Here is a 20,952-nt window from a genome sequence, read left to right as displayed (position 1 = left end):
CGGCCAAATTTGGGATCTTGACGAGCTGCGCAGCGGCCTCGCAGCAGGCTGCGGCCAAATTTGACCTCTCATGTCTCTTCTTCGCGATCAAACCGGGCAAGCTTTTTAGCAAAGGTAGTAAACAGCCAGTGACGTCACTTGAAATTTGGATTGAAGTAAGCAAAAGAATCCGACCCGTCGAATTCAACTTGTAATGTAAAACGTCCTGTTATTTAACATTCCTATCTGTTAATAACAAGTGACCAACTTCAATAATACCAATCATTGGATAAAAGATAGTTAGTTTGATTTTTGTATTAATGAATCATTATTCATGAGAGTATTTTTGTCCTGCCTCTGCCACAAATCCCCGAGATTTGGAAGCCTCCCTATGGGATTTGCATTGCTGAGAGATTTGCCTCTCCCTAAACTACCAGTTCCTCGATGGCTCAACCCTCCATAAGAACGAGACCTCGCAGATTTTAAATCAGAAATACATCCAAATTACGAAAGCTCTCGGTAAATATTTCTCCTTTCATGCAGGGAAAATAGAATGTAGTTCGACGGACCTGCTCTGAGTTGCTTGATCTTTGTGCGTGGAAGTTGAAATGCAGCGCGCCAGTGAGTTTATGAATTTGCACACTCCTGCAACAATCCGCTTTTCCCTTCAACGAAAAAAAGCTTGTATATACGCGTAGTCGCCTTGATCTCACTTTACAGGCCTGCTGCCCTATCTATAAAAGTCTTCATCCACACAATTGCCATATGAGGTATCAAAGGAGACGGAGAAGTCACGAGCCTACAGTGAGCAAAACAAGGGTAGATTTAACATGGTCGTTGAATTCATCGGCCTTCAAAGCTCCTTTGCATAAGGTCCAATCAACTCAGAGGGATAGAGAGGAAATGCCATCAAACAAATGAATGTTTACCGTCCAAGAGTCCAACGGATCTCCTCGAGTATGAGAATTTCTGAGCAGATGACTTGAAACTTCATTTGAAGTGGTTTCGCCTTACAATATTGTCTTCGAGTGGATTGATGGTCTTTCCACTGTGTCTTCGGGATGATTAGGAGACTGTTCTCTTTCTATGACGAACCACATGGCATAGATAAGATCAGATAGGTCGGCCAGATCATTGATTACACCACGGGCATCTATTAGGTTCAATCATACGTGAAACTTAATGTGGTGACAGAGTTCACAATAAGTCTCAAATTTGGATTGAAACCTATTAAAATCCAAGGTCCCCCCCTTGCCTTTAATAGGTTTCAATCCAAAAATTGAGACTTATTGCGGACTCGGACACCACAACTTCGCTCAATCGGGTCTCGGACATAATAATTCCCGTGGTGTTACAGTCGACTCTCCATAAAGGCATACCTTTTATGGGCATAATCCCTCTAAATGCATAGGTTTTTACGGAGTTTTTTCCCGCCAAAATGAGATTTGCCAGCCAAAACAAGATTTGTAAAGGCATATTCCTCTAAATGCATAAGAAAACTGCCCGCCAAACAGGACCCCGGAAAGCTCCCCTTGAACCTACCAACGTGTTTGGTATGATTTGAGTGGTCAAGATTTGGTCATGTTACTGACCAAACTGGTATGAAAATGGCTTGTCAGTCATTCATCTTACAGACGTGCCTGGTATGATTTTCAAAATCTCATCTTCATACCAACATTTTTGGCACTAAATGGCACCAAAACCTGTCTTTGTAGCCCGGGGCTCACTTTTGGTACTGAAATGTTACCGACCAATTTGGTATGAAAGCTCCGAAATTCCGGGATTTTTGGGTATGAAAATTCTCAAAATCCGGGTTTTACGTCGGTTGGTTCAGGGGGAGCTTTCCAGGGTCCTCGCCAAACTGTATGCCATTAGAGAGAGTTGACTGTATCAATCATCTTGATTACCAATCATCAATCAGTAATCAACCTTCAATTTTCAGATTTCAAACTTCATCTCAGTTGAAAGTTCTCTTCTTTCTATCATCCAATTCCAATTCTAATCTCTACCTCAACTTGACATGGCAACTCGATCTTGGTTCATGTTTAACTCGAATTGTTCTTTATCGCAAAGTGTCCAATGTCGTACCATGTCATCTTCTAGCAATCTTTGGCATACGAACTCGGCCAAGCTGATTCGAGAACATGCGAGGGTCAGTCTTCCTTGATCGCTGCTCCTAGGATATTTCAACCTTGTGGTTATCAGAGAATGATTCGATATTTGTTTTACAGGAAAAGCTGAAACTCATCGATCAAGATAGCAAAGTTGACCATCCTAAAGTGTCACCAAATTTGATCGATACATTCGGACGAAAACATACTTATCTCAGAATCTCTTTAACTGAGCGTTGTAATTTAAGATGTCAATATTGTATGCCTGAAAATGGTATTCCTAAATCACAATTAACTCCAACTTCAAAACTCATGACAACACCTGAATTATTAAACATCACAGAAATCTTGGTTCGTCATGGTATTAACAAGATCCGATTTACAGGTGGTGAACCAAGTTTAAGATCTGATTTACCTGATATCATTCATAAAGTTAATCAACTGAATGGTATCAAATCGATTGGAATGACTAGTAATGGAATCCTTTTGAAACGTCGACTAAAGAGTTTAATTGACGCTGGGCTTACAAATCTTAATTTGAGTCTTGATACATTAGATCCTTTCAAATTCGAATTATTGACTCGTAGAAAAGGTCATCATGTAGTCTTGGATTGTCTTGATCAAGCTTTAAACTATTTGAAACCTCATCCAACAAACCTTGCGGTCAGTGATGCTTCAAGTGTTTCAGCTTTGGATAGTGTTAAACTTAATGTGGTGGTGATCAGAGGCTTAAATGATGATGAAATCAATGATTTCGTGAGCTTGACTGAAAAGAAAGCAGTACAAATTAGGTTCATTGAATATATGCCATTTGAAGGTATCTTCTTGTTCCTCGTATTCGCATATTCCTGAATTACTTTTAGAGTTGACATATATTATTATTTCGATTCAGGAAATGCTTGGTCAAATAAGAAAATGGTACCATATTCCGAAATGTTGGCTTCTATCAAATCAATATTTCCCGATCTGCTTACTCTAGAGACAGATGTGAATGATACCACAAAACACTATCAAGTTCCTGGATTCAAAGGTCAAATCGGCTTTATCAGTAGTATGTCTGATCACTTTTGTGGAGGATGTAACCGTTTACGATTAGGTGCTGATGGTAAATTAAAAGTAAGCTGAGTTTTTCCAAGGTAGGACCTGACTTGATGATTGAAACTGATGTATGATTCGGACGTGATAGGTCTGTCTCTTTGGTCCTCCAAAATTATCTATCCTTCCTTACTTGAGGGATCCCGATCACCCAGTGAATGATGATAGCTCATGAGTCTTGTTGGTCAAGCTTTGCAAGGTAAACATTTCAAACATGCTGGACATCAACAAGGTGCGGAATCTCTAGCCCGCGACGGTCAAATGGGAAGCATGGTATTGATTGGTGGATGAGACCATCAAGATCGACTGCTGTTGAAGTCTAATTTGATCACTTCTCGCCAATATGTGATTTGTTCCAGCTCCACGTTCATCTAAATCTATACCAACGTTTGTCGGAGCGGCTCTGCCAATTATTACATTCCATGACGCGCACGGTGTTGGAGAAAAGCGGCATGTCGTAGATAAGGCCTACAAACCGTACTTCTCTAGGTACTCTGGTCGAATTCGAAGTCAAATCAAATACACCACTGGCCACCAATCTTCAGGTTTAGGCTTACTTCCAAAATCTCATATATCATCCATTTCAGGCTCTTCGACTTCTCTCACGTCTCGCATTCCCGTATACCGACAATACCATTCTCCACCCAACATATTGACACACATTGATAGTACCACAGGAAAACCAAAGATGGTAGACGTGTCTTCCAAAGAGATCACCAAAAGAAGTAGTAAAGCCATCGGTTTTGTTGTCGTACCAATCCGAATCCGATCACTTGTTGATCCGAATTTCGAATCCAATAATCAAACCGAAACAAACAATCATCATAATTTGAATTCCAATCCAAAAGGAAACCCATTGATGGTAGCACAAATCGCAGGCATTCAAGCCATCAAAAAAACATCTGAATTAATTCCACTTTGTCATAATTCGATTCCTTTAAGTCATATAGAAATCAACATTGAGATCATTGAACCCAAAGAAACTGATCAAGAGATGAAACTCAAAGTCGAATGTAATGTGAAATGTGAAGGAAAGACGGGAGTCGAAATGGAATCTTTGATGGGTGTTAGTATCACTTGTTTAACTCTTTGGGATATGTTGAAGGCTTCTTGTGGGAAAGAGATGTGGATTGAAAAGGTTAGGGTTGTGGAAAAAAAGGGTGGTAAACATGATTTTTGTTTATGATTTTGTGAATGTACTTTGATGATTGGGGGACATTTGTAGGACAGAATTGTGGTTTTGTTTGGATGTTTTTTAGTCCTTGTTTCGTATCAATGTTTACATGTAATTTGCAGAGGTTTGTATCTCAATGTGAGATTTGTGGATTTGATTACTTTGTGAATTTCTGATTTATTAAGAACTATAGAGCATTCCACTCGTCATAATCATAGCTAATACCTTGTGTTTGGATCTGTTGGATTTCTTACTCAGGTAGATAGAACAAGACAATTGTATAATGTGATGGATCTTTGGCTTATCCTTATTCCTCTGAAACCAGGAAGATTTTGTTCATGATATTTGTAGAGGATAAAGTGAAATCTTGCCCAGAGAATCACCCTTAGTTTCCATTTGGCGTTTGTGTATAAGACAACATTCGAAAACAACGATAAAGATTGACTTCAAACCTTTTGAAACAGCTTCAAAACACCAGGGAGTCCAGTCACTGATCCGCGCACTGATGATTATTAATGATCAGTGATCAAGAGGTCCCATTGCCAAGCCAATTATTTTGGAGAGGAAATGAGTTTAAAGCCTTCTGCCTGAGCGCTTCATCAAGTCATTTCCAATTTTACTTTCTTGTTATTATGACCAAGTAGGGGTGATGGTACACCACGCTTTGAAGTCAAATCATCACTGAAGACCAAGAGCAAGGTTGAGTGAACCCGAGGTATGGGTCCAAAGTAGGTTTGTGGGTCTTGACCCGTCTGAGTTCATCATAAAGACCGGAACATCCACTGGAATGGAAAGTCTGGCAAGGTCTGTGGCTGCCTTGAAAATCAAAAACCGATCGAAGCTGTCCAGAAGCTTTACATAATGAGCTCGGGCCGGTAATGATTTAATGACCGAGGGCTGACCAAATGAACTTTTGAAGTCATGCGCAGTGAGCATGACTCATCCTATAAATACATGAACCATCTTCACTTCTTTACCCCACACCTTCAAATCCCTTAACCGTTTTTAACATTTGGTCTATCTTCATTATCAATCTGCATTACAAAAAATAACTGTTACTACTTTATTCGATTCACTATGTCTAAAGTTATCGTTGTCGGTGGCGGACTTAGTGGTTTGTCAGCCGCGCATACTCTATATGATCGAGGTGCCAATGTACTCGTTTTGGACAAGAATCCATTGTAAGCCACACAACTTGATTTTGTTCTACATACGAAATAAGAAAAGAAGAATGCTGAGATGACTGCTTTGTGATTTCGATCGTTCAGCTTTGGAGTAGGTTGAAAATCCTCTCTAAAACCTACAGACCGTTTATCTGACTTTTAACTTACAAACTGATTTTGACTTGTTTTCGAATCTTATTAGGGAAACTCAACAAAGGCTACATCTGGTATCAATGGAGCTGGTACAAACTCTCAAGCCGAATTAGGGATTCCAGATTCAGCAAAAGTGTTTTTTGAAGATACGAAACGTAGTGCACGTGAATTGGCAAGGGATGATCTTATCAAAGTTCTTACTGGAAAATCTGCAGAAGCTGTAAATTGGCTTCAAGATAAATTTTCTTTAGATTTATCAAAAGTTTCTCGACTTGGTGGTCATTCTTTTGAAAGGTAACTCATTTAACTGTTTTTTGTCAATTTTCATTTGATCCTCCACAACCAATGTTTTGAGCCGATTCTGATCTGTTTTTTGAATTCTCTCAACCAGAACTCATCGTGGAGGGGCCCAATTTCCAGGAATGACCATGTTTGTCCTAGTTTCTGATTATGGATATCATGAGCGAACGATGATTGACTTTCTCGTGTGCTATACAATAGTACCTATGCTCAAATGGAAGCTTTAGAAGATTTGGCAGATAGGGATCCTAATCGAGTTCAGATCATTAAAAAAGCAAAGGTCACGACACTACTGAAAGACAGTAGTGGGACAGTCACTGGGGTGGAATATGAGTTTAATGGAAAAACTCATACTGAGAACGGACCAGTGATTCTTGCTACAGGGTAAATGTTTTTTTCCCTTTTTCCCAGTAAACCGAGCTGACATTTGTTCTCTGCTGGTCTGCAACTAAAAGTGGATACGCTGCCGATTTCTCGGCCGATGGGTTATTAGCCAAGTATCGCCCCGATCTGCTAAAGTTGCCAACTACCAATGGAGATCACTGTACAGGTGATGGTCAGAAAATGGCTCTAGCAATTGGTAGTGCAGGAATTGATCTCGAGAAAGTCCAAGTTCACCCGTAAGTAACACGAGCTATCTTACCACAATTATTTCCTATCCATAAGTCTTGTATGTCTCCTAGCTGTATTCTGATTTGAGCTTCATATCTTTTCATAACGTGTACCCCGTCTCGCTCAAAAAGGACGGGCCTGGTCGATCCTAATGAACCAGATGCCAAAGTCAAATTTCTTGCTGCCGAAGCCCTAAGAGGGGTTGGAGGCATCTTGTTGGACAACGAAGGCAATCGTTTTGTCGACGAATTGGGTCATCGTGACTATGTGACTGGAAAGATGTGGGAAAATAACAAAGTCAGTATGCTTATGAATGAAATTTCTTCCTTTCCATTGTTGATTTCGAAATCAAATTTCTCAGTTTCCTATCAGATTAGTCCTGAATAAAGATTCTTCGGAAGAAATTCTTTGGCATTGTAAGACGTTCTTTCCCTTGGTTGCTCATCTCTCTCAATGTCTAAAATGGATCTTTTGAACAACTTAGGTAAACATTACGTTGGACGTGGTTTGATGAAAAGATTTGATACTGGTGAAGAATTGGCAAAAGAGATGGGAATTCCGGTTTCAAAGTTGAAGAGCACCTTCAATGATTATATTGAAGTTGCCAGTGGGAAGAAAAAGGATCCTCATAACAAGAGTAGGTGATAAAATGGCTAAGGATTTGGTCTATTGCTGACTGTCTTTGATCCTTTGTACCACAGAATTCTTCCACAATTACAATTTCACTATGGAAGGACCATATCACGTTGCGTGCATGACTCCGGTATTACACTATAGCATGGGTAAGCGGTGTTCCACGTTAGAAATCTGAGTATAACCTTTTGAACTCGTCGCTTCTCGCTTCTTACTCTATAGGTGGTGTCGAGATCGATGAAAAATCTCAAGTATTGGATACAGACAAGAAGCCAATCCCGGGCCTGTACGCGTCTGGAGAGATAGCTGGTGGTGTACATGGTGCAAACCGATTGGGCGGATCTTCTTTGCTTGGCTGTGTGGTATTTGGTCGTGTTGCTGCCGACTCAGCAGCATCTTATCTACTGCACTCTCTTGCCACAGGCTCTGGACCTGCTGCACGTCTTAATCAAATCCAAGGTCACTTGAAGACTATAGTTGAGGTGCACCCTGAGTCCAAGAACGTCCAACTCACATTTTCTTGGGATGGCGATCAAAGTCAATCTTCGACCGGTCAGAGTTCAGGAAGCTCCACATCGGCAGCTGCACAGAGCGCTCCCCCCAAAGAAACTCCGAACCAAGCTGGTCCTAACGGTCCAGGTGCCGGAAAAGCTGCTCCGAAGGATGCAGAGCTAAAGACTTATAGTCTCGATGACGTTGCAAAACACAAAACGAAAGACGATGTTTGGGTAGTGGTGAATGGTGAAGTCCTGGATGTCACGGCATTCAAAGCGTAAGTCGATTTCAAGCTTTGAGTGGAGGACTCTAGTTAACAATTGGGTTATTCCAATAACTTCTTTTTCTGTAGTGATCATCCTGGAGGCGAGAAAGCCATCATGTTGTATGCGGGACGGGATGCCACGGAAGAGTTCAACAGTCAGTTTTCATTTGGTTTGGATGGAGTATAATTACAATGAACTGACAAACTATGTCGTGTCTCAGTGTTGCATGACCCCAAGGTAGTCAAGAAATATGCTCCTGATTCGATTATTGGAAAATTGAAGTGATCTTCCAGAAGTCCTGATATATCGTTTTCTATTTGATAGTCTCCAGCCATGCCTTGTACAACCTGACTTATGATTTCTTTATTTTAGTTCACTTCAGTTCAGTCGCATATTTACGTTTGTTGTAGTTGTGATGTCATATGTGTTTGCCATATTAAATCTATGCAGTTTTTGTTGTTGTATCAATTTGTATGAGAGAGATTTGCAGAAGACTATACTGATATGTGAAATGTGATCATAATGTACAAATATCTCATTAGTTGATTCAAGAGGCATGCTTCAAGATCTTTTTACCTGTTCGGTCCTTTTGGAATTTTTCTTTGTTCTCGTGGCGTATACATGATCTAACATCATCTTGTCTGATTATGCAATTCAAAATTACAAGACTGGTCAGCTGAGGAGTTATGGATGTGGAGTGATCAGAGCTTAGAAGCATTCTTGGCATCTGCAAACAATTTTAGCCTGATAACACCTCAAACGCATAATTGCTTATAAGTTCTTTTCAACATGATACTCTATCAGCGATGGAGCACTTGTGCCACATGGATTTTGGCATAAACAGGTCCGCCAACCTGCAACCTGTATCTTGATTCTTGTGAACAAATGTGATGGAATGAGATCTTGGTCAAGTGGATTTACGTGTGGTCAAATGTTGTATCTAAAAGCGCAGTGTACAATTTGCAATTCAATTCGAGGATATTTAAGATTGGTAAAACCGTCATGAGGTGTAAACGGTTAAAAATCAGTTCACATCTCACTATGGCAGTTGTTATTCGTAGATCATAAAATCAACTGATGGCAACCATTTGAGTAATGAGTGGTTTATAACAAAAGCATCATTGCCTAGAATGTCGTGTCATCAGATTCATTCTGCCGATGAGGTCTGAATCCGAGACTCATTGGGAACCGCTCAACATCTCTGGACCATCACGTCGCCAAAAACATACGCGATGGAGTCTGAGTCGAGAAATATGTCTCCCAGATGAACATACATTTCGAGACTGGACTTAGGGACATCTGCTGAGATCATCTGACTTACGGTAAGAATTCACCACGGCACGTGCAGGTCTGTGCAGGTTTGAATGATCCTTCAATGGAACCAAAGAGAAATGTTTCTATTTTAATGAACAATGACTATGAGATAACTGTGATACATTGAACTAAAGATATGCTTGAATGAAATGTCAATAATTGAAATGGAAAGTGAGATATGAGGTGATTTCTTAAACAACAAATAGTAAGCAAAAAAATTAAGTCGAGGTAAGGAAGCTAAGGTTTAGACAATTGCTATTCAGACGCAGAATCAAAGACAGAAGATACAGGTCAGCCAGAAGATTTTGAAACAGAAATAACTGAATTGAATGATGACAAACCTCTCTTCTGAACAAGGCCAAGTAGCCCGCTACAATGATCAGTTGTGAAAATAGAGCGACCCAGAATTCCCAGTTTGCGAGTGGCGAATCCGAAAGAAGCCCACGCGGGTCATACAATCCCAGATCTGGGAACACGTTCCCAGGTCCGATACGGTTGGGAGCTGTTGCTCGTGCAACAATAACTGCGGTTGATCCAATGATTTGCGCTAGGCAGAGTGTTGCTGCTACGTGGACTCGGCTCAGAGTTTGTAACAAGATCATACCGAGACCAACTCCTTGAATTGCGTCTAGGACACCCAACCAAAGCCACAGAGATGCTTCATGATGGCGAACAGAAGTCAGCGGCTCTTCTATATTCAGAAATGACGTTTGTACTTACTAGCTAGATAAGGTCCTGCGACACCAGCCCATGGAAGGTAGAGAGCGATACTACTTGTTCCCCAAAGCATCTGGCACCATCGAGGGGCACCCAATCCCACTGCGAATATCGGAAGAAGCCAAGTATGTCTTTTGGAAATACGACTCAAGACCCACATCATCACCTATAGGTTTTTCGACTGTCAGTATCAAGCTCTATTCAAAATGTCGGAAGTGAAGGATGCGATTTTTGCCACTCACTCCCCAAATGCCGATGAAGAAAATGATAACGAGAAGGACTGTGAACCAAACTGGAATTGAGTGACCAGTCCACAGGAATGACCAATTTCGGCCATACGGTCCCGAGCTTTATGATATAGATACAATTTAGTGGTTTGCAATAATAGCGTGATGATCAGGTCTCAAATACTTACAGCCAGTAATCACGGAGAATCTCAGCCGCGAGGTACCACAACACGAGTTTCCGCCTGAACAAAGTCTTGACGAAGTTAGGCACCCGTCCCGGTACGTTGCGGTAGTAAGTTGGCTAGGACAGGAAACCAGGTTAGTCAACCAAGGCAAGCACAACATGGATTAACGTGGATGAAATATAGACTTACCAAGCCAACGTACAAAACGTATGCGATAAAGATGCACACTAGTCCGAGTGTCATGGTAATAGCATTGATCCAAGCTGACGGGACTGAACTTGTGTCAGAAGGGTCTGTGCCTTGAAGTTTGAATCCCCAGTACCATAAGGCAGCAACCTACAAAAGTAATGTTTTTTAGACAGTGAAGTAATAACAGAAGTTGAAAAGTTGAGCACGTACCCATATCTGCTGCGTGCCTTGCACAACACAAGCTCTGAAAACCCAAGTGTCACTCGCTCCTCCGGCCTCTTCTCCAAAATTGGTGCTGAAGAAGACTTTTAAAAGCACCAGATGTGTAAAGTCAGCTGTGATCAGTGAGTGAAGCGCTGCAAAAGTGAACTCACGGAATCCAGCAGCAGATGCAAAGGCGTAAAAACTTGAGGCTATGAGGGAGATAGGATGTCGGAAAGCATATGTCTTGGTCGTCTCCGTGAGAGACGGCACTCCAATTAGGATGAATGCCATTGCGAAAAAGAGCCATGGCATCGAAAGAGACCAGTTAGCAGGCTTGATACTGTTCAAAGCATACCAACAGATCGATCCGATAATGTTCACACCACCGATGACTGTTGAATTTATGATCTCATCAGAATCGAGCTGCACAAACAATACATATGAAGAAATAAGAAACTCACTGTATAAATCAAAAGTTCGCTGCGAACTTGTCCCACCTAACAGAGAGAGCTGAAAACTCGTGGCTCCAAGGACTTGGCCAAGTGCGAGTAGAATAGTGTAAACAGGCCAGCCACCATACACTTGCTGAAGCCTGACTTGCCACTTGTTGAGACCAATAGTAGTATTCAACGCTTGATCACTGCCATAAGGAGTCTCTGTCATCGCATCGGTTGGTGAGTGGTATGCACTGATGTCGCTGACCGCTCGAGACAGAGGTCGACGAGACGATACCGCTTTGACCGAGTGAAAGTGAGAATCGGCGCGACTGGATCTTGCCAAGGCCAATTTGTCATCTCGAACACCTTTGAAATGGGCTTTCTCAGCTGCCACTAAGTATTCGGCGATGCACAAGTCTGCCTTAGAGTTGGCCGAGTTGAGTTCCGATAGTTTAGCGATGAAACCTTGAGTAACTTCACCATTTTCGTCAGTGAAGCCTTCAATCGCTTTGTTCAAAGGTGAATCAGCCCCATGATCCTCCATGATCGAGTTGATAGAGTCAAATGACGCTGTACTGATTCGGTTGGCATCCAAATTAGAACCGAATGGTCTGATCGGTGGTCGTAGAACTACATCTTCCTCCGCAAATGACGATAATGGTTCAGCAGTGGAGCTCCCTGCTGCAATGAATGGGTCTTTTACAGCATGCCTTCCGTATGTCTTGGTTAACTTTCTTGTTAGAGATCGATTCAGTTGCCGATTAGCCTTGGTGAGAAAACTTCCGTATTGATCATCATCTTGATCGCCCATTGCCGAGGTTTCTGGCGCGAGTGAGATGCGTTTGAAAACAGATTCATCCGTTTCATCTTCGCTCGCCGCACCAGATCCACCAGAAGCATAGAAATTATCAACAATCGGGGATCCCAGACCAGCATTGGCATACGGCAAGTCAGACCCCATAGTTGACGAGTTACGAGAAAGATTGGGTCGTCTCAGCGGATCTTGCTCGTCGTCTTTGTCAAAATAAGTTGAACTTGTGGGTGTATCAAATGGTCCAAGGGTGTCTCTCCCGCCGGCCCTCCGATTGTACACACCATAGGATGGTGTTGAAAGTAATTCTGGTGGCGAGTGGACAGGATGGTGACCAAGCTCCATATCCCCATTCGTAAGAGAATGATCGTTACCGGAACCAGGACCAGCAGCCAGTTGACCCGCATATTTACGAGAGGCCTTGATAGATCGACGATGCATGTTTTCCATTCGGCTACGCCATTCAAGGACTGGGAAGCGTTGTAGAGCAGACCGAGCTCGCAGAACAGCACGTTCCTCGTTGGTAGACTTCAAAGCCGCCTTGATGGTCTTTGTAAACTGGGAATGCATGTGAGACGTACTATCACTCTCAACCTGATATAGCGGACGGGGAATCAGCAAGACTGTGAAGTGCCATTAAATGATCAATACGTTCTCTACTCACTGGGAACCACCATCCTGGCATAAGACCCAAGCCACCAAGTCGACTTCCAACACCCAGTGCACCTTTGCGACCAAATTCGACGGCAACTAGTCCAAAGGGCTCATCACTGGAAAACAAAAACTCAGTCATGAATTGTAAATTGAGATAAGACACGCAATACTCACCGACTAGGAATTAACGCAAAGTCGCCACCAGAAAAGATGAATGGCGGCAAAGCAGTGAATTCGGGTTTGGAAAAAACTCTACCAGGATACATTTCCATGAGCCGGTTAAGCTTGACAGCGGCGAAACGGCCATACAAATCTACGACTGGTCCTACGGCGACCAATTGTACATCTGTACGCTTCTCCAAGATTGTTGTAAAGACATCTGCAATCAAGTCGACACCTTTTTGAAGGGACCATCTTCCAACAAAGACAAACAGTTGAGCATTAGGGTCTTGAACTAACCCCGCCCATTCTTGCGTCTTCCGCTTGTCTTCTGGTCGTTTGGCTTCTGCCTCTTCATCGATCTCGACGTTTTTCATGTTTCGAGGCACAAGGTCTAGTGCTTCGATGTCGGTTGGATCAGGATTGGGAAGAGAGTCGATAGTCTTGAGGGTCCAAAGTGCGGGGTAACGTGCCCAACTTCGTTTACCATACTTGTCACTCACTCCAGCCACTCCCACACTCCTCTGGTGATGACTGATAAAACTGGCCGCGGCGTGTAGCAAGTTGAAAACATTTCCAAATTGAACGTACTTCGTACATATGTCCTTGGATAAGTTGAATGCTCTGCACACCTCGTCGGCTTCTTCTTTAGTCCTGAGCGGCCACAGACCTTGAAACTCGGCGTTGTGAAGAGAAAGGCATACAGGCAGGACAGTTGGAAGCAAGTATAATGGCGCAAGCGTTCCGTGATAGTCATTGATATGGTAGATGTCAAGATCCGGATTGCGACGGCAGATCGTGGCGATAGATTGATTCCAAGACGAATAAAATATTGCTGAACTTAGATCGTCCATGCGAGCCGGATAGGGATCTGACTTGGTGTTAGCTCGGAAGACAGGTGAATCCAAAAGATAATATGTGATGTTATCGAGCTGGTGAGTTTGACATTCTATGAGGTACTTTTCGCCGAAGATGGTGACTTCAATTGGAGGTGCAGGATCAGCTTCTGGGTATTCCAAGTCCTTGACTTTCGGTACCACCCACAAGAGATCCACGTCGTGCATCGCTTTTCCCATCAGCGAAGACATGACACCCAGACCACCAATTTTGACCTTGACTTTCCAGTCGGCGATCTCATACTCAAGTGTCGCAATCAAGACTTTTCGCCTAGCCGTCATGTCATCCGGCCAGCGTGTGCCAGTTCGCATTTTAAGTCCCATTGCAGCACCAATACCAGAAGCAAGCATCCCCTTTTCACCTTTTTCTGAACGATAGTCATTGGATTTTTGCTTCATTGAGTCGAGGAAGGGAAGAAGCCCGAAGCCCTTCTTCTCTTTGAAGCCGTACTTGTTCACTTTGATCGAGTAAAAGGCTCTCCGGAAAATCCAGCATGCAAGCAAAGCAGTGAGCGGTGGAATGATACCAAGAAGGAAAAACATGATAATTCCGACTGTCTCGTCTCCGATGGGTACAGCACCCCAAGTCATGTCAGTCTGATTGATCATTATCCTCCATCCGAGGTAGGGTGACATCGGCCGAGAGAGGTTAAAGTAGTTTGGGGCCAAAGTGTTCGGTGGAAGTACGTCCAATGCGCCGTCTCCATCTACATCACCGTAGTACGACTCCTCGTCTGTGCTAAACACTGTCGCCTGGAAGTAGTTAGGCCACGATGTCATGATCTACAATCGAAACGACACGTAAGTAAATCAATCGTTCAACTAAGGAGAGTATATAAAAATCTCAACTTACATCAAATGTCCAGTTCCCGTCTAGCGCGGTGAATACGTTCTTCGTACCCATATCAAATCCCCTGAGTTGGTGCATGAACCAAAAAGGTGCTTCTAGTTGGTAAACAAATTCAAGAAAAGTGATTTTGGAGGGGCTTACCATGAATTGAATGGTCCTCTCAGCAACATTTGAGGGAACCTCCGAGGAGTCGTATCAGAAAGTCCATAGTCAGAGTCGACGGCTTGTGCTGCTGATCCGGCCATTTTCGAATAGTACTGCACTCGAATGTGATTTCCTTCCCAAAATTGCTTAGCATTGAAAGCCGTGTCAGGTAACTTAAATTCTGTTGCATAATCCATCCATTTTGAATATGTTTGTCCAAAGTCAGTTGAGTAACGCATAAGATCAGAACCAGGTGCGTTGGAGACTATCTTCATGCCACCATCTGAGCCCTTTTGCAAGACACTTCGCGAATAGACTGTCGTCTGGAACACCACCGGATTATCTTCTGTACCTTTACGCAGTAAAAGATGGTCTACTGTGTGTGTGTGGATTCCATCTTTGTTTGTAGCGTTGTTTACTGTGATCTGGTAAATCCCGTCTACAGCATCAGTGATCGTGCTTGCCCAGGTCCATACGGCGGCAGGTGCAGGCGAGTAATTGGCAAGAGCTGGGGACGTGGAAGTGCATGATGCTCCTGCGATGTTGATTTGAGGTTTGTGCGTGGACGCGGGGTCTATAGTGTAGGAAAGAGATAACGCGGACGAAACGTCGTTGCATGCCATCTCATCTGAAAACGAGAGACTGAAATTGATGACATGTGTATCATCGTTCGGGTGAGATAAGATTCGTGCGTCATGACCAGGGGTAAAAGAGACGAGACGAGGAAGTGGCGGGGTCCAACTTTGGACTGGGACCAGAACTTTGAACCCTAACGGGTCCATTGTGATAGACTCTAGACATCCACGGTACGGTGCCTTGCCGTCTAAATAATACGGCGATTGCGATCCAGCCAGATTGTAAGTTTCGTAAGGATAAAGCAGGTTCCGAACAGTCGCGGGGGCTGCATAGGGTGCCGAAATCCAGAATGCTGTGTTGCAGTCGTACTCAAAAGTCTTGGTCTCGTTCAAGTTACTGTAGAGGATCCAAACGGTAACATTGGGGTTCGGACCAGAGAGAATTTCATTGTCCATTGGTCCCCGACTGACACTCCAAAGCCCCCATTCGGTTTGCGTCTTGTTAGAGCCAGGAAGTTGTCCAAAAGTTGTCCAATTTCCGCGCTGTATGAGATTGAAGCCATCCTGGAGTGCGGCATATTGAGTACGAAGGTAGATGAAGTGATTAAAGACATTTCGGACGCTAGCGGTGGGATCAAAATGATCCAAACTATTCCACTCGTCTTTACAGCCGTGTAAAGCTTTCTCCAGAGGCATATTGAAATACTGCTGTGATCCTACACGGTAACACCCGTGTGTTTGCCAGGCACGAGTGGCGGACATAGCCTGACGACCGTACAAATAGTTATCGGCTGTGCCACAAACGAGACTCTATCAGCGTGACATGACATAAACACCCGATCAAATGTGAATGTACCAACCTTGTGAGTCATAAAGATACATTGCTTGCTCTTCCCCATAGAAAGCTAACGGGATACCAGGCATAACCAGGTTGGTGATCAATTGTCCAAGCAGCAACTTTTGAGTACCATTGGCCAAGGAAGGCCATCTGAAAACATCGTGATTTGATGTTCCATAAAGGTGACGAGGATCGATTAAACCAGTGTCGTGGTTTAAAAAGTCATCTAAGTAAAGAGGTCAGATCGGATTACGTCTCTTTTGAAAGTGGATGATTAAAGTGCTTACTAGAGACAAAGATCTGATTCCAAGCAGTAACCCAGTTGGTTTGAACGTCATAGGCTACATCAAGATTACCATCCATACTCAAAAACCGCGTCAAAGAGCGATATACCGAGTAATGAAAGGCAACAGCATCGAGACCATTGACACCCACGTCCCTCAAAAAGTATTGGGACTGGTTTGCTTTGACTTGTGCAGCTTCACGGAATCCGAGATTTGCGTAATGTTGAGGTTGCCGCCCCCGACCGACATAAAGGGATCCAAAAGTGTTTCCACCCGTTCTAATATTTTCGGATTAGTATCAAGTCTTAGTCACGATTAGGATTAGTAAGGAGCGAAAGAGTTGCATTGCTCACATTTCACCCGGAATAAAGAAGTTATTTTTTCCAATAGCTTTCGCGCACGTCTTGACAGCTTGACCCCATTTTCCGACAAAGTCAACAGTCTGTTGTGTAGCTTTGTCGATTCGAAACGAGTCCGGGTCAAGAGCTTGGAGTGTCATGCAAGCCAAATGCTCCAATTTTACAGCAACACTGTTGTCCCATTCCCGCAGACGATCTTGCACGGAAGCAAACTTGGACAACTGACGTTGCCAATCCGGATGGACACCAAAGGCTTCGACATCACCATATTGATCAAAGTCCCCTTTGTAGCAACCGTTTACTGTCTCGCCTAAAGTAGTGAGCAAGGTGCCATCGGGGTTGTAAAAGTTTGGCATTTTACAGTCTGAGCTTCGGGTGTTGGTGAAGTTGAAGTCCACGTATTGATTGATGCCCCAAGGGCCATGTGGAGGGTTCTTGTACTCAACCTCATATCCTTGTAGGTTGAAAGGCGCGGAGGTGTTGAGAAAGGACTTTACGCCTATCAAATCGCCCATTGTGGTGGTCGTCAAATCCAGCATCACATACCTAGAGTTACATAAATGATGAAATCAATACTTTGATAAAAGACACAATTCTCTCTGTCTACTCACATCCCTTTGGCATGGATTTTATCAATCGCAGCACGCCATTCAGCGATTGTACCGTAATGTGGATCCAAAAGGGTGAAATCGAGAGCTGAGTAGCCATCTGCTTGCCATGGCATATTGAGCCAGGGTGTACCCGCAATGTAGATTGTACGATAACCCATTCCACTGGCAACCGCCGGGGAAAATATGTTTCAGCGACATGTAGACTCAGTAGACGTAGCACGGAACTCACTAGATGTAATCGAGTACCCTGTCCTGTGCAAACCCAGTGATATCCCCTCCATGACGAAGTTCTATGATGGGAAAATTCGGTCAATTAATTCAGCAATGCAGCAAGGACGTATCTACTTGAATGACGCACGGTTTGCCGAAAGGTCCCACTCGTAACGCGTGCCATAGAAATCGTTGTTCGAAGGATCACCATCAAAAATCCTAGAAGTAAATAAGGGAATGCAAAGATCAACGCCATTAGCCCCGATAATTTGCAAGAACAGAAAGCACTAGCCACACTAGATACTCAACTTGTCTAAAAGCACAGTATAAGTAGGCAGAGAACGCCAATTTGTAGGACTTGGAGTATACCCCGATGCACGCTTCTCAGGCCAATCAGATACATAAGATAAGACGTTCGTGCCAGCAGTTTTGTTCAAGTTAATATTGTAGTCGACAAGCTTTTCATCGTAGGGGTGAGCATCGGCGAAAGAAAGAAAGAGAAGCAATACAAAAAAGATCATGGTTGAGTTGCACGCCGGCGTGAGTAAAGGATGGAGGAGTGGAATGGCCGGCTTGCGCCTGAGCTGCCCGTCGGGATTCGAATGGAAGTTTATGCAGTCGTCGATGAGGATGAAGAACTGAGAGTTGATGGTAGTGGTAATCGCAAGATTAAAAACTAATAATGCGATTCGGACGGAACGCGTAAGATCGCTAGCAGATGGATGCACTGGTCAGACTATGCTTGGGTGAGTGTGGAAATTGGAGACACTCAGAGGCAATAGTGAGTTTGCGAGGAGGGTGATTGGGATAAGGTATTTCCAAGGGTTTAATATCAAATCTCACCGATTAGGAAGTCCGGCGTGCAGATGGCAAGGACGAGATAGCAAAGGATCAATATCCAGAAACTTGTATTCCGCAATGTGCCGGGTTGGTTGGACCAAAAATGAGTGTTTAAATGAAGCCTCAGCGCTAATGTGACTGAGGGCGAATGGCTCCTCAGAGCGGGCGGGTCAATTGGGATCCAGTCTTGAAGTACATCCGATCAGATGGTACTCACCAACTTGAGCTGATGATTGGACTTTTCTGTTGACACTTTGGGAGTGGAGTGACTGATTCCTGATCAATACGCAGCGAGGACCGTGGGAAGCGAAACAGTTCGGTGGGAGAAATAGGATCAAACGATGGTTGGCGTAATTGACAATTTCATGCAATTACAATGATAATCGCGCGACAAAGACTGACTGTAGCCTAATCCACCTCAAGACTTGGGGCAAAACGTGAGAAAATGCGGGTTCGAAAGTGAGTTGATGGAAGCAATTATTATCGATTGCTGTGTGGGCGAAAGGCTTGTGCTGTTGTAAAGGCTGAAAAGTAAAAAACGGTGAGCCCACTGATAGGATGAGCAATGAAAGGCGGACCGGTGAAAGCCGTTCCGCTCCACGAAGGAGATGGGACCCACCCGCAAATTCAGCTCCAAAACAATCGTTACGTGAGAGCCTGGACAGGTTGAATTGATCAGGTCACTGATCCAATGACTGGCAACCGTTGAGGTGAACTGGCCCAACGGTTATCAGGATCAAGGCAATCCAAGAGTGATGCTCTAAAACACAAACAACCAAGAAAAGTATCCAAGCGAAGAGCTGTCTAAAGTCAGCTTATGCAAGCACAGATGGTGGATGAGTGGGAAGGAGTTGATTGCAAAATGCGAGACAAGAGTGTCACGATTCTATGAGAACGATGCGATGGTGCAAAGTCTCGAAGGTAAATGTCAAAGCCCAACCGAACTTACTGTGGAAAGATGGGCAGCCGAATCCAGCAATATGCCCGTGTGGATGACGCGGATGTACGGGGAGGGTGATTGGCAGAGAAGCAGGCAATAGAAGAATGTGAAGCGTGAGGGTCCGGATGGCCAGCGTTGTGCTTGACTGCAATGATATTTAGGTCAATAACCCACCAAACCAGTTGGGACTCTGGACAAGTAAGATTTATCATAACATCATGCTGTCAGGGTGGATCTGTGGTGCATCCGAAAGTCGTGAAGACAAATCCAAGTTACCAGAGACAGATTCGTATTAGTGGAATGATTCACCATTCATGCTATGCGGATATCGCTAAGAAAAACCTCAAAAAGAGAAAATAGTTCGTTGAGATACGCCGGATGAATCAAAGGATTGGTCGATGATGTGAAAGAATCCGATTGAAACCAGGTAAATCATCAATGAACCTCGGAAATAGCTTTTAGTGGTGCGATCTATCCCCATTTTCGACCGCCATCACCATCCACTCCGCCCTGGGGATACTGTCAAACTGATGGGAAAAGCTCCAGACCGTCAGAAGAAGCGAACGGCGGAGAGTATCACCCATATTTCCAGCTCAGATTTTCTTGACATACGAACCGAAGATTGATAGTTATCTGGTACCTCTCAATATGAGGAATCGCCGGAGGCCTTGAGTCAATCACGTTTCTTGATAAATAAATTTGTATCAACTGAGACGAATTTTCACTATGCTGAATCAATTATCATCGATTGCTTTTGACACTTCTTTCAGCAAGGAAATTTGCATTTCACACTCGTCGACTTTTTTTTCATCCCGTCACTTGCAGGATGATGATGAAGCGTCAAGCTTGAGTGTTTCAGATCGTCAACTTTGAAGGCTTCCTATCGAATATACTCTGCGCCTGGACATATATCTATCAGTGCATGATAGGAATGTGCGACATTCATATGTGGCGCTAGACGTTGCTGATATCAATGATGAAAGATTCTCGTCGAAATCATATATTCCTTGATGTATTTACCACACAGGACCGTACTCGCCAGCAGACCAGCCAGGTCCTTCAGCAATATGGAGCGTGATGATTTATCTTGGGCTTGGCTATTAGCAAATTCTTGTTCCAACACTTCGTATGGAGTCAAGCGTGTTATCACTAAACGTACTCAGTTTTTCGGCTACAATGATCAAAGGAACAGTGCAAAAAAGCAGGGGGGCTACTAAAAAGTGCCCGCAAATAAAACCTGAGACCGCCCGCTTTTAGGATCCGATGATTACTAAAAATGTTTGACTGAATTGTGGTTCAGTCCCGAGGTAATAATTTGTAAGAAATCACACGGAAAGCGGGCGGTCTTGAAAATTATCAAAAACCCTACAAAACCTCCCGCTACATACCCACATCTCATCCTTCATATCAATCGTTTATCTCAACTGGATTGTGCAGCTAAACTTGAAAGACATTCAAAGCACTGAACACGATCAGACCCTCTCAGCACCCCCTCAGGCTTGAGTACATATCCTCTGTCAATGAGGC

At 43.6% G+C, this 20,952-nt stretch overlaps 3 protein-coding genes across 3 annotated transcripts; 2 read left to right on the top strand and 1 right to left on the bottom strand.

Annotated features, from left to right (window-relative positions):
• Positions 1-1,911: 1,911 nt before the first annotated feature.
• On the top strand, positions 1,912-4,485 carry MELLADRAFT_114913 (uncharacterized protein; the record flags this gene model as incomplete). Its single annotated transcript, XM_007403906.1, has 5 exons — positions 1,912-2,131; positions 2,211-2,907; positions 2,983-3,206; positions 3,277-3,339; positions 3,634-4,485. 5 exons carry the CDS (start codon positions 2,000-2,002, stop codon positions 4,369-4,371), a joined length of 1,854 nt encoding a protein of 617 aa, XP_007403968.1.
• Positions 4,486-5,338: 853 nt separating this feature from the next.
• On the top strand, positions 5,339-8,666 carry MELLADRAFT_70488 (uncharacterized protein; the record flags this gene model as incomplete). The annotated part of the gene is made up of 13 exons (XM_007403907.1): positions 5,339-5,540; positions 5,628-5,634; positions 5,725-5,969; positions 6,067-6,105; positions 6,177-6,359; positions 6,431-6,595; positions 6,719-6,884; positions 6,949-7,003; positions 7,072-7,224; positions 7,289-7,369; positions 7,443-7,992; positions 8,068-8,135; positions 8,202-8,666. The coding sequence occupies 13 exons, from the start codon at positions 5,437-5,439 to the stop codon at positions 8,264-8,266; spliced, it is 1,881 nt and encodes a 626-aa protein (XP_007403969.1).
• A 677-nt stretch (positions 8,667-9,343) lies between these two features.
• MELLADRAFT_46423 (family 5 glycoside hydrolase family 13/glycosyltransferase) lies at positions 9,344-18,166 on the bottom strand (the record flags this gene model as incomplete). Its single annotated transcript, XM_007403658.1, has 20 exons — positions 9,344-9,550; positions 9,637-9,953; positions 10,016-10,178; positions 10,255-10,360; positions 10,428-10,540; positions 10,614-10,760; positions 10,824-10,918; positions 10,988-11,209; positions 11,279-12,659; positions 12,730-12,835; positions 12,894-14,557; positions 14,628-14,688; positions 14,766-16,134; positions 16,204-16,407; positions 16,469-16,743; positions 16,819-17,370; positions 17,436-17,597; positions 17,665-17,725; positions 17,794-17,864; positions 17,955-18,166. The coding sequence occupies 20 exons, from the start codon at positions 18,164-18,166 to the stop codon at positions 9,533-9,535; spliced, it is 7,299 nt and encodes a 2,432-aa protein (XP_007403720.1).
• Positions 18,167-20,952: the final 2,786 nt, after the last annotated feature.

The sequence above is a fragment of the Melampsora larici-populina genome, assembly GCF_000204055.1.
Source record: "Melampsora larici-populina 98AG31 unplaced genomic scaffold MELLAscaffold_1, whole genome shotgun sequence".
NCBI lineage: Eukaryota > Fungi > Basidiomycota > Pucciniomycetes > Pucciniales > Melampsoraceae > Melampsora > Melampsora laricis-populina.
This window is presented reverse-complemented; position numbering and strand designations above follow the sequence as displayed.